This window comes from Coturnix japonica, chromosome 4, assembly GCF_054131305.1.
Source record: "Coturnix japonica strain WE chromosome 4, WE-NBRP24, whole genome shotgun sequence".
NCBI lineage: Eukaryota > Metazoa > Chordata > Aves > Galliformes > Phasianidae > Coturnix > Coturnix japonica.
In genome coordinates, this window is record NC_140666.1 from 90,924,634 (window position 1) to 90,936,416 (window position 11,783).

An 11,783-nucleotide genomic window follows, 5' to 3' on the forward strand; every position below is an offset into this window, starting at 1 on the left:
TGTGACCGCCCGTGTGTGACCGCCCGTGTGTGACCGCCCGTGTCCGCAGGCGCTGCCGTCGCTCGCGGATGGGAGCAAAGGGCTGAAGTCGCCGCCGCCGCCGCCCCCGAAATCCAAACGTGTGTCCCAGCTCTGAACCCACGGTCCGGGGCAGCGGCGGGTCCGCGGCTCGAGCGTCTCTCGGCCAACCCCGTCCCGCAGCTCCGTGCCGGCCCCGAGTCCTTCCCCCGCTCCTGCTCCGCCCCCCCCGGTGCCCCCGGCCCTTCAGCCGCCCCTGCCCGAGCCCCGCACGGATCCGTCCGTGCCGTGAGCGCAGCCGGGCAGCGCCGCGTTGTGCGGTGTCCGCTCCCGCAGCTCCCGCAGTTCCCGCAGCTCCCGGCCGCCCCGCGCCGCGCACCGACCAATAAAGGAGCCCAGAGCAGCCGTCCGTGCGGTCGGTCGGTCGGTTCGGCGCCGGCCCCGGCTCCGCACTGCGGGTCCCGGCGGGCGCTGACCGCTCGCGGCTCCGCTCTTTATTTCCACGCGGCCCCGCGCGCTCCGGGCCGTACGGACGGGAGGAGCCCGGGGGGCGGAGCGGGGCCGCCCGCAGCGGTGGCTCCGGTGGGGCGAGGAAGGGACGGGGGGGGCGACGGGGGGAAACGGCGCCGCCGCAGCCGAGCACCGGGCTGCCCCCGCCCGCAGCGCTGAACGGAGGCCGCTCCCGCCGGGCCCGGAGCTCACAGCGGGTTCGCCGAGGCGGCCGCCAACCGCTTCCCGATGTAAATCCTGGGGGGGACGGAGACGGACCGTGCGGGGGGGGTCGGTAAAAAGGCGAGAGCGGCGGGACCCGCGGGAGCGCAGCACCCACAGCACCCACAGCGCTCACAGCGCTCAGTGCACTCCTAGCACCCACAGCACTCACACCCGCAGCGCTCAGTGCACTCACCCCAAACCCAATGTCAGCACGTGGCTGAGCAGCAGCGGCGGGATGACGAGCAGCAGCAGCTCGGAGCTGAACGGCCCCTTCCTGCGCAGCACCGCGCCGTCCCGCAGCGCCCACCGCACCGGGGGGGGGGGACACGGGAACGGGACGGGGTCCCTGCGGGGAGCGGGGCGGCTTTAGGGGCAGGATTAGGGTGGGCAGGGATAGGGGCAGGGATAGGGGCAGGGATAGGGGCAGGGATGGGGGCAGGGATGGGGGCAGGGATAGGGGCAGGGATAGGGGCAGGGATGGGAGCAGGGTGAGCAGGGCAGGTTGCAGGGCTCGGTGCTGCCGCTCACTTTGCACAGCGCTGCTCGCTGTGTCTCAGCGCTGTGCCCGGTCTCCGCTCGTTTCTCTCGTTGTCCTGCGGGGCGTCCCGCGGCTCGGCGGGATCCGGGCGGTTCCGCGGCGCTTCGTCCCGTCCCGGCGGGGGCTGCGGGCGGAGCCGCTCGGTCACGTCGGCGGAGCCGCCACCGTCACGGGACGGGGGGATGCGCGACGGCAGCGCCCTGACAACACGGAGCCGCGTCGGTGCAACGCAACGAATGGAACCGCACAGCACGGTACAGCACCGCACGGCACCGCATGACACCGCACGGCACGGCACGGTACCGCACCACGGCGCGGTGTCGGTGTCGGTGTCGGTGTCGGGTCTCACCCGTCGTTGCCGTCCGGCTCCATCTGCGCGTCCAGCAGCATCCGCTCCACGTCGCGCTGACACAATGGAGGCGCGGGGTCGCAGCGCGGCTCCGTCCGGGATCCTGGGGGCGCCCGTCAGACACGACCCCCCCCAACCCCCCCGGCAGCGCCACCGGACACCACGGAACGGGCCCCGCCCCAAAGCTCCCGGTGACCCCCGTTCCGTCCCCCCCGCACACCGCCTCGTTCCCCCCGCACACCCCCCGTCCCCCGCTCCCCCCCCCGCTCCCTCCCCCCTTACACACCTCGTTCTCCGGTTCCCGCCATGTTCCCGTTTCCCGCCGCTCTCCCGCCCGGTGCCGCGGCTGTTCCAGTCACGTGACGGCCGCGAGCCCCCATGTAAATAAACCCGGCGGCCCCGCGCCTTAAAAGGGCCCCGGCTCCTCCCGCCGGGACCGCGCGGCGCCGCCCGCCGCCATCGCCCCTTTAAGCGGCGCCTACGTGCGGGCAGCGGCCGGTGGCGCGTGCAGAGCAGCACGGAGCGGCGGGAACCGCCCCGGCACCGCCCCCAGCACCGGACCCCGCCGTCCGGTACAGCGCCATGTACCGCCATTGAGCGCCATGTACCGCCATGTATCGCCATGTACCGCCATGTATCGCCATGTATCGCCATGTATCGCCATGTATCGCCATGTATCGCCATTGAGCGCCATGTACCGCCATGTATCGCCATGTACCGCCATTGAGCGCCATGTATCGCCCTTTTCATTGCCCTTTATTGCCCTTTATTGCCGCGCCGCCGCTCCCGCTCCCCGCCGCTGCTGCTCCGTCCCGCTCCGGTCGCTCAGTCAGGGGCTGCCCCCGGCCCGCGCCGCGCCGTGCTTCTCGGTGAACCGCCTGCGGAGAGACCGGACCGCGGTACCGACAGACAGCACGGACAGCCGGTACCGCACGGACAGCAGGGACCGCCGGTACCAACAGCCGGTACCGACAGCCGGAGCCTTAGCACCGGACGCCCCGCACTAACGGTGCTGGTTACACCGAGCCACCCCCGGCCCCGCTCCGTGCAGCGGCCGCAGCTCGGGGCTGTGACAGCGCAGCGCCCGGACGGAGCCCCGCACCGACACGGCCCCGCTCCGAGCACCGGGAGCACCGGGAGCACCGCACCGAGCAGCCGCTCCTTGGCCTAACGCCGCCTCCTGCCCGGCTCCAGCGCCGCGTTACGGCCGGGACAGCACCGGGAACGAGAAACTGTTGGGCCGCAGAGCAGCAGGAATGGAGCGGGACAGCCGGGAACGGCCGAGCAGCCCCTGCAGCCCCTGCAGCCCCGGCTTCGGGCTCTGCCAGCAATCCCAGATCCCAGAGGTTGGGGTGAAAGGACGGAGCACAGCTGGACTCAGTGCAAAGCGTCAGGGAACGCTGGAGCTGCTGCCACCTGCACGGCTGGGGGATCACAGGGAGGGAGCTGCCCAAAGGAAGCAAACATCCCTCCCATGTTCAGTAGGGACAAGGAGGCTGAACGGGGCCATCAGCCTCAGCTCCATCTCTGCCCCCATCCTGCCAAACACACGAGGGAAAGGAAAGGGACCTGACCCGACAGGCTGGGAGAGCTGCAGGAACCTCATACAGCTCAACGGGAAGCGCAGGGCCCTGCGTGTGGGAAGGAGCAGCCGCAGCACCAGGATGTGCTGGAGGCACAGCAGCTCAGCAGGAACAGAGCTGCATCACACACAGTGCTGCCAGCTGCTGAACGGAGGGGATTCTGCCCACTTTACTCAGCACCAGGAAGGCCATTGGGGAGTGCTGGGTTCAGTTCTGGGCTCCCCAAAGCAAGAGACACTGTAAGAGTCAGGGCCACAAAGGCCATGAAGGGACTGGAGCTTCTCTCCTGTAAGTAAAGGCTAAGACTGCTGGGGCTGTACACCCTGCAACAGGGGAAGGCCAAAGGGAAAGCTCATCATAGAACAGCCTGGGTTGCACAGGCCCACAGTGCTCATCCAGCTCCAACCCCCTGCTGTGTGCAGGGTCACCAACCAGCAGCCCAGGCTGCCCAGAGCCACATCCAGCCTGGCCTTGAATGCCTGCAGGGATGGGGCATCCACAGCCTCCTTGGGCAGCCTGTGAACACTGTGACACCACCCTCTGGGAGAAAAACTTCCTCCTAAATCCAACCTGAACCTCCCCTCACTTTAAGGCCATTCCCCCTTGTCCGATCACTAACAACCCACGTAAGTCAGTCATTCCCCCTCCTGTCCACACACTCCCTTCACGTACTGGAAGTGCTGTACTGGTGTCAATAAATACCTGACACGTGGCACAAGGACAGAGCCAGGCTCTTCCCCTTGGTGCCCAGTGCTGCACCTGAGCTTGGCACCAGGTGGCTTCTCCTGCTCACTGTCACACTCCTACACGGGGTGGGGACTCCACTGTGCAGCAGTTCAGTGCCTGTTATCTGTGCCATCCTGTGAGCAGTCAGCCAGGCTCACCTCCAGACACGCAGGCACCACTAAAACATCAGTTCCGCTGGAAGCTCATTCCACCCATTAAACAGATTTCCTCTACAGAAATAAACCTGCCACTTCTGACCATTAGTTACTATTCTGCATTTCTTTGACAGATTAAAAAGCCTGAATCCTGCACCCAGGAAAATAACTACACACAGCGAGCCATCTCATTTACTGTGAGTTTACCAGACCCCACTCCCTCTCCTATTACTTTGTGGCTCCTCTCCAAATTCATCCCAAATTTACAGCATCTTTTCTAAAATAAAATAAAGAAAAATGCCCCATGTGCCAGAACTGGGCACTCACTCCAATACCGGCGTCATCCAAACTGCACAGAGGTCGAACTCGCTCCCTGCCCCGTTACCATCCTCCAGCATCGCTCAGGGAGATTAATGGCAGCAGCCCTTTGCCAAACAGCACCGGCTCCGTTCTAAAACGAGCGTTCCGCAGCATCAAGACTTATTTCAAAGACATCTACGGCCTCACAGTGACTTCCATCACTCAAATCTGTTACACCAAAGAACAAAACCACTTCTTTCTGCTAAGCCCTATTCCTCAGGAATGGTTCTGGCAATAGCTTCCATCCCACTCAGTCCTAACAGAAATCCGGTGACAGCTCAAGGCAAACAGCCATTTCCAAGATGAGCACAGGCTGCATGCCTGGGAGGGGTGAAGCAGAACAACGCGGGCAATGCATGGGGCAGACCCCGCTGGGGATGGGGGAGGTGGGCTGCACTCACCTCCGGGCATAGTCGTACAGCGCGCGCTTCCTCTCCTGCAGGGACAGGTGCCGTTCCACGGGGGATTTTGCAAATTGCTTTGTAGCTGGCTAGAACAGAAAGCACCAAGTCAGCTGGAAACAGCCAACGCCAGGAAACCTCCTTTCCTTATTGGCCCTGTAAGCATCCAGCGTGATGATTTAATCTCCAGTTTACAGTGCTCAGTACCCCAGACACAGCTAGTCCCAAACACAGGCCATCACGCTCTGTTATCTGCGAGCCACCAGGGCAGGGGAGACACAAAAACTCTCCAGGTACCTTGGAAGAAGGCAAAGCCACGGAGCCCTGGATGCCAGAAGCCGATGACGCAGCCCAGGAGGTAGATGGAGCAGGCAGGTCAGTACCAGCCTCACTTTCAGGGAAGAAGGGCACTCTCCCCTCCAGCAAGTTGGCAATAGTGGTATCCACACAGTTTGTCTGGGCTGTAGGAACACAGAGGATGCGTCAGAGAAGGAGCTGCCACAGTGAGGGAACTCTCTTCCTTTCTACTGCTGTGCTTCACAGCGCAGCAGGGACGAGGATTTTTGCTTTCAGGTGTCACTGTGACATGGCACAGAGGGTGATCCTGTGTCCCTGCTAACACCCAAATCCTAAGCTTACCCAGGTCTGTCCTGATGACGTCCAGAGGCACATGAGGCAGAACCTCCTTCACCTGCTGAGCCATCACTGTGAACCGGGCATCCTCAGGAGCAAAGGACCCAATACCAGACAGGCTGGAAGGCATCCTGAGCCTGGCTGCCAGGGGCTGCCTTGAGGCTGCAGGAAAAGAAATGGGGCACAAGAGGGCGGCCTAAAGGTACACAGCCTTAACAGCTTGCAGCAGCCCCACTCTCTCATGTCCAAATGGGAACATTAAAGAATTAGGACCTCCCGCACACCACCATCATGTCTGTTCTGAGGAGCGGTGATCTCCCTTCCAGCAAGCCACATCTGCAGCACAGAGCACATAGGCACCCCTCGTCCCTAGGAGGACATCTCACATCTTCTCCCCTTCCTCCACACATGAGAAACCAAGAGCAGACTCAAGTGTCCCCAGAGGCAGAGCCTAAGTTGCCATTCCACACTCGGGATGCCTACCTGGGGCAAAGGGAAGATGCGATGTATGTCTCAGCCTCTTCATGTGTTCAGCTTTATCTGCTGCAGTGAGCCGTGTGGATACCACACCCAGCTCCATGGCCAAGAGCTGCAGAAACGCGAAGAAGACACAACAGGCATGACCCGGGCATTCCCATCTTGCAGGGAACACATCAGATGCACAATGCCTGTTTGGAGTCTGGACACTGAGGGGAGGAGGACTGGGAACTGATTTCTCCAAGGCCTCAGTGATGCATTTCAGTGTTGCAGGGAGCACACGGAGGACCAGGAGCGTGCAGTATCATCCTGGCAAAACTGTTCGTTTGATTTGTGATATTATGAAAGGGGAGATTTTAGCATATGGATTTGAGCTAGATGGGGAGAGCCTTGAGAAATGGCAGAAAGGATTAAAAAGTGTGTGGCAAATAGGCCAAGGAAAAACAGAACAATTATAAGGGGCAATAAATACAGGCCAGAGTTCCCGTAACACAAATATGCCCAACCACAAATGGCCTTTGCAGCTCTGCTGACACCCCGCTCTCCTCTGTGACCATCCCACATTGCAGTTGTCCTACACATCCCTCTCCCACGTTACCCTCCTACCTCCTGAACACGGAGCGCAAAATCCTCACTCAGCTCTTCAGCTCGTCTGGGGACAGACGGCATCCACCTGAATGGGGACAACAGCACTGGGCTGACTGCTTCCCGGGCTGCTGGAGGAGCCAGCCCCATCTGGGATCAACAGTGCAATGGTGCTATCCCGCCTCAGCTCTCCCTGCTCACCCCCACATCTCTTCCCACAGGACGAGTGTCAAACCTTACCCTTAACACGCAGAGTTCGGGGACAGGTATAATTCAGGTGACAGAACTGGCTCATCTAATCTTTATTAACAGCCAAGCAAAACAGACAAAGTACCTCCTAATGAAGTTTCCCAAGAAGCTCCAAATAAAGAAATGATGCCATTTACATGGCAGTACAAAACAGATCAGCAAAACATGAGCCAGATACAGCTGGGGGAAGCTGCAGCACGGAGACCTTTCTTTACTGAAACATCCCAGCCCATAAAGGCACACTGGAAAGAATTTATCTCCAAGCCCCTCTCACCTGCCTCTGGACCTTTACTATACCAAAGCTACTCAGCCAGCCTGGGTTCATTTGGGCCTCAGACATAGATCTGAACACCCTCTGCAATTCACGAGGGACTGCAGGAAGAGAAGGATGCCAGAGGACTGAGGTGCCTGCACAGCATCGCTCACGGGACCTGAGCAGTCCTCAAGTGAATCACAACAGAGGAGCCAGCTTCAAAAATACACTCATCAAACTTTAGGTGAAAGCCCTGCCAAACTCTTCTCCTTCACTCACAGCAGGAACCAAAAGCCCTCTCCAGTTGTGAAGGTGGTTGAGAAGAGCACGGACCAACAGCACCGAACAAAGCCATGCTACAGCACCACAACACGATGCACAGTTAAGTGCATACCAGAAGATCTCTTACTTCAGTGGTGAAAATGTCAGCCTTTCTGCCCACCCCAAACCCTCACCCAAACAAAAGAGAGAGAGAGAGAGAGAGAAGATAGTACCTTACTTGATAAACTGTGAAGGGAACAAAGAAGGTCCAGAACAGCTCTGTAATCCAGGAGGAGTCAGCTACACTCTGGGGAAGAGAGTGCAATGAGGTTACAGCCCACACAACAAAAGCCAGTCAGGCCTCCCTGGGGAAAACAGGCTGGCAGAATGGAGCTAAGGGCTGGCAGTGAGTAACAGATATGCAGCAGAGATGCGGAGAAGTGGGCAAGAGAGGAGATTCACCTTCATTAGTCCTCACCCTGCAGAGCAAGAGAGTCAAATTTTCCATTGCTCCAAGCTGCCTTTTACTCTCACTGGAACAGCAAGATTTTCTCTCAACATCTCCAACTTCTATTACAGAGAATGCCTTTAGAAAGGGCTTAAAATGCTCTAAGATCTATTAATGCTCCCTTGGAATTACAATGGGAATCATATGCAGATGGGAATGGCCTGTGTAACGACTCAGCTCCCATAAGCTGTACTTACACACTATGATGCTTTAAAGAACTCTTCAAGAGGAATCGTTAAAGGTGAGCCATAATTTATTACTGCCTTCCTATCTCTAAAAATCAATAATCTTCTCCCTCAGGACTGCGGTGCCTCCCAAAAGAGAACAGCTGCACAGAGCTGGTGTGCACTGCATCCTTCAGCAGGACACAGCTCAGCCAGAACCAGGAGCTATTCCGACTGTGCACAGACAGCTGAACTAAAGGCCTCCAGAGAATCCTCCCCACCGACACTTTCCAATGATTCTAACCACTTTATTGAATAAACATTGTTCCGAGGATCTTTTCAAGTTGGTTTCTTTTATCCTGCAGGTGATAAAGCTTTCCACGAGCTGGTGGGAACAACATCCCAACATCTACAGCTAATAATGCAGTTCCCTCAGCTTCTTTTACACGTGACTTTATCCTCAACCAAAGCCTTGCACGTGATTTATTCAACTGAGAAAAGCTCAGAAAGCAGAGTCACGAATGGCAACGTGAAGAAGGCTCACCTCCTAATAAACAGAGCTGAAACCTAAGAAAACACAAACTTCATAAACTTTATAACTGAAGTTATAAACTTCATTATAACCCAAAACTAAGCTTGAGTATTACCAACATCCAGGCTCAGCACCTGCTAAGACTGCTGTGTGTTTGGTCCAGAAGAAAAAGTAGTAAGTTTCTCCACTTTTAAGCTACTTCTCTGCTGTGCAAGCAGCCATTCACAGCCATCTTTCTGCCTTCTCTCCTATTCAGCTGATTAAACTGAGCACCTTTAAATCCTGCTCTCTGGATCCTGCATTAAGGTTACAGCCTTCTTGAGCTCTCTCTACTGCTGCCCCACTTTCTCAGCAGCTGGGCTACCAGAGCTCCACACTGTAATTTAAAGGTAGCTGTCACCACTGCACATGCGCAGCGAGCACTGTGTGCTCTGCTCTGCCAGCCATTCCTCTTGTTATGCACCCACAGACCACATTAGATTTGCAGGTATCAGCAGAATCACATCAGTATTTCAGCTTGTTCATTATTCACTAACTCCAAGGACCACAATATTGTGGCCTTCAACGTGGATAAAAGCAGTAAATACCAAGTGGCAAAAAACTAATTCCTAACAGAATCTCACCTGAAAAATACCCACGTGGGCAGGAATGTGTTATGGCCCATTTGTAAGTGGCTTTAAACCTACACAGTGCATCCTACCGCCTTAAAAAGATGGAAAAATAGGAAAACATCTAAAATGTCTGACAGATACAACACGTCTTCTAATCACACAGATCTCTTAACTGTACCATGCACATACAGTGAGAGCAGTTTCACTGCACTCTGTTGAGCAGCACCAGCACTGTGAACTTTGCCACTTTTCTGAAGCTGATGTTGCATCACTTTACACATCAGGATCTGGGAGTTCAAGAACCTCATGCAGAGGGCGTTGCATAACCTCTGCTGTGCCATCCAAAGCCCAAGGGGGCTTCAGTTATTCTTTCAAAACACTTTAAATGAAGGGAACTAGTACAGAGGGTATGAGATGCTGATGCTACGAGCATGGAAGCCAGACTAAGGACATCTCCTAAAGCTGAGCATTAACGAAAAGAACGTTGATTTAACCAAAGGTCTCTGAGAATGGCAGTTGAAAAGCCAGCCACAAGCACACAGAAACTCATCCTCAGGATGACAGGGAACAAGGCCAGGCTGCTCTATCCACAGGTTTCAAAGCAGAAGCAAAATTAATGACACGACGGAGACCCTCTCACAGCTTTCAGAGCTCTTCCTTGCCCTGCATCAGACTCACCACAGTGATCAAAGGCCTCTGAACCTGTAGGGCAATCGGCTGCACCACATCCAAGATGGAGAACGGCCAGGAGCTGAAAAGGAGGAGTACAGCTGTCAGCGGCTTCCAAAGCTGAGCAAACCCTGGGGACAGTCAGCTCCGGAACGCCCATTTCCAGCACCTGAAGTGGAGCAGGCCGGCCCGGCCATTGGTGGCAGCTTCCTCTGGGAAGAGCAGCAGTGGTGGGTTTCCTCTGTGAGACGAATACGCCTTCAAGGAATCGACCAGCTCAGCTCGGCTCCCTGTCACTCCCAGCTCCATGAAGCCCCGTGACCAGCAGATGAAGCCAGGGGCACCATTCAGTGCAGGCTGTAAGAAAGAAAAACGAGAGAAAGTAAGAAACGCCACTTTGTTCTCCCTTCAAGGCCCACTTTCTGAGGCGTCAATGGGAAACAAAATTTCTGCCTGCTAGCAGAAATGCCTCTGGGAGCTGAGGGAACTGGATGATCACTGTGGTCCTTTGCAACCCAGGCAATTCTATGATTCTGTGATCTTACCCACTCAATAAAACCAATCCTTACTGTAACCCTCACTGTTACCTCTCACCTTCAGCTTTTCACACAAGCATGAAACTGAACCACAGAAAAAAAATACTTCAGGCTTGCACAATCCAAGGTTAATAAATAAGAACCGAGAACATTCAGAGCAACATCTAAAGTCTGAAATAGCCGAGTGTGTGCTTGGAAAGGCCCTTACAGCCCTGCCGTGCCCCAGCCGGGCGGTACTCACCGTGTTGCAGGAGGTCAGCAGGTTGATGACATTGTGATCAAAGTGTGTGACGTGGTTGGCAATGTAAACCTGCACCGCAGCGTCACGGAGACGGGGACCGCTCTGCTGCACAAACAGCCCCAGCACCGAGCACATCACACGGACAATAAGGCTAAAGGAGGGAAAAAGGGCTCCCTCAGATGTGCAGTCTGAGCCACAGCTGCCTCAGAGAGCCGAGAAAACAGGAACCTGGGACTGGGGTTGGGAAAAGATATTGGTACGAAACGGGAATGACACGACAGACTGGAAGTGTTTGTGGGCCGCAGCTGAGAGCGGCCTGCAGGGCTGCCACCGCACCAGGAAACACGGGGCAGGGGGCACCGGGCCCAGAGCTGACAACAGCGACAACAGCACCAACAGCCCCGTGTGTTTCCGATCGGAGCCGGGCGCAGCCCACAGCCCCGGCCCCTTCCAACAGGGCCGTTCCGTGACCGCAGGGCGCACAACGGCCCCGGAGCTGCCCGGGACCCCCCGCGGTAACGGCGGCCCGTCCGTAGGGCCCGGGATGAGCGGAGCCCGCCCGTCCCCGCACGCACCGTCGCAGCGTCCCGTCGGGCAGGATGCAGCTGACCAGGAAGACGTGCACCCCGATGAACAGCCGCAGCACGAGCAGACACAGCCCCACGGGAGCGTACAGCAGCAGCGCCAGCAGCACGAGCCCGTCACTGGGAAACCTGCGGGAGGACAACGGCAACGGTGGGCGGGGGGACCGGGATGGACGGGGGGGTCGGCATGGACGGGGGGGGTCGGGATGGACGGGGGGGGTCGGGGCGGACGGGGGGGGTCGGTGCGGACAGGGGGGGGTCGGTGCGGCCGCTCAGCCCCACGCTCAGCCCCCAGCCCCCGCCCGGCCCGGTTCCTCCCGCCCGCTCCCGGGACGCCCCGTCCCGCCCCGCGGGGTCCCCCCGGCGGCTCCGAGCGTTGCGGGCCCGGCTCTCACCGCTGCGAGTCGAAGAGCCGCTCCGGGCCCGGCGCCGCGCTGCGCTCCATGCCGCGCTCCGTCCGCCCCGTCCCGCTCAACACCCCGCTCCACCCGCCGCCATCTTCCGCCGCCCGCCCGCACCGCGCGGGGCGCTCTGGGAGGAGCGCGGCCTTCCCGGCGTGCACCGCGCCGCCGCCCTGAGCTCACGAGCGCGGCCTGGTCCGCCCGCGGGCGCGGCGCCGGCAGCGGCAGGAGCGGG

At 58.4% G+C, this 11,783-nt stretch overlaps 3 protein-coding genes across 9 annotated transcripts in view; 1 reads left to right on the forward strand and 2 right to left on the reverse strand.

Annotated features, from left to right (window-relative positions):
* The window catches only part of LOC107306830 (dedicator of cytokinesis protein 2-like), a 53,553-nt gene extending 53,130 nt beyond the window's left edge, over positions 1 to 423 (forward strand). Inside the window, exon 53 of the mRNA XM_015850190.3 lies at positions 50 to 423. Coding sequence (XP_015705676.2) covers positions 50 to 136 — 87 coding nt within the window. The 3' untranslated portion in view covers positions 137 to 423. The remainder of the gene's footprint in view (positions 1 to 49) is intronic.
* Positions 421 to 2,369, reverse strand: LOC107306836 (uncharacterized). Of its 2 annotated transcripts, none has more exons than XM_015850196.3 (5): positions 1,906 to 2,369; positions 1,620 to 1,722; positions 1,261 to 1,394; positions 926 to 1,078; positions 421 to 765 (listed from the first exon to the last, which is right to left on the reverse strand). In XM_015850196.3, exons 1-5 carry the CDS (start codon positions 2,367 to 2,369, stop codon positions 717 to 719), a joined length of 903 nt encoding a protein of 300 aa, XP_015705682.2. In that variant the 3' UTR covers positions 421 to 716. The 2 variants fall into 2 exon arrangements, with proteins under 2 accessions (XP_015705682.2, XP_015705683.2); XM_015850197.2 differs by having other exon boundaries at positions 1,261 to 1,470; positions 1,906 to 1,976.
* On the reverse strand, positions 2,355 to 11,675 carry AUP1 (AUP1 lipid droplet regulating VLDL assembly factor). 6 transcript variants are annotated; one of them, XR_014946111.1, is made up of 12 exons: positions 11,543 to 11,675; positions 11,139 to 11,276; positions 10,564 to 10,714; positions 9,956 to 10,143; positions 9,796 to 9,868; positions 7,541 to 7,609; positions 6,561 to 6,627; positions 5,961 to 6,066; positions 5,484 to 5,639; positions 5,142 to 5,305; positions 4,845 to 4,933; positions 2,355 to 2,497 (listed from the first exon to the last, which is right to left on the reverse strand). XR_014946111.1 is itself a non-coding variant. In XM_015850194.3 (12 exons), the coding sequence occupies exons 1-12, from the start codon at positions 11,590 to 11,592 to the stop codon at positions 2,449 to 2,451; spliced, it is 1,305 nt and encodes a 434-aa protein (XP_015705680.2). In that variant the 5' UTR covers positions 11,593 to 11,675; the 3' UTR covers positions 2,355 to 2,448. The 6 variants fall into 6 exon arrangements, 2 of the variants coding, with proteins under 2 accessions (XP_015705680.2, XP_032297469.2); XR_014946112.1 differs by having other exon boundaries at positions 4,845 to 5,000; XR_014946109.1 differs by having other exon boundaries at positions 4,845 to 5,000; positions 7,536 to 7,609.
* Positions 11,676 to 11,783: the final 108 nt, after the last annotated feature.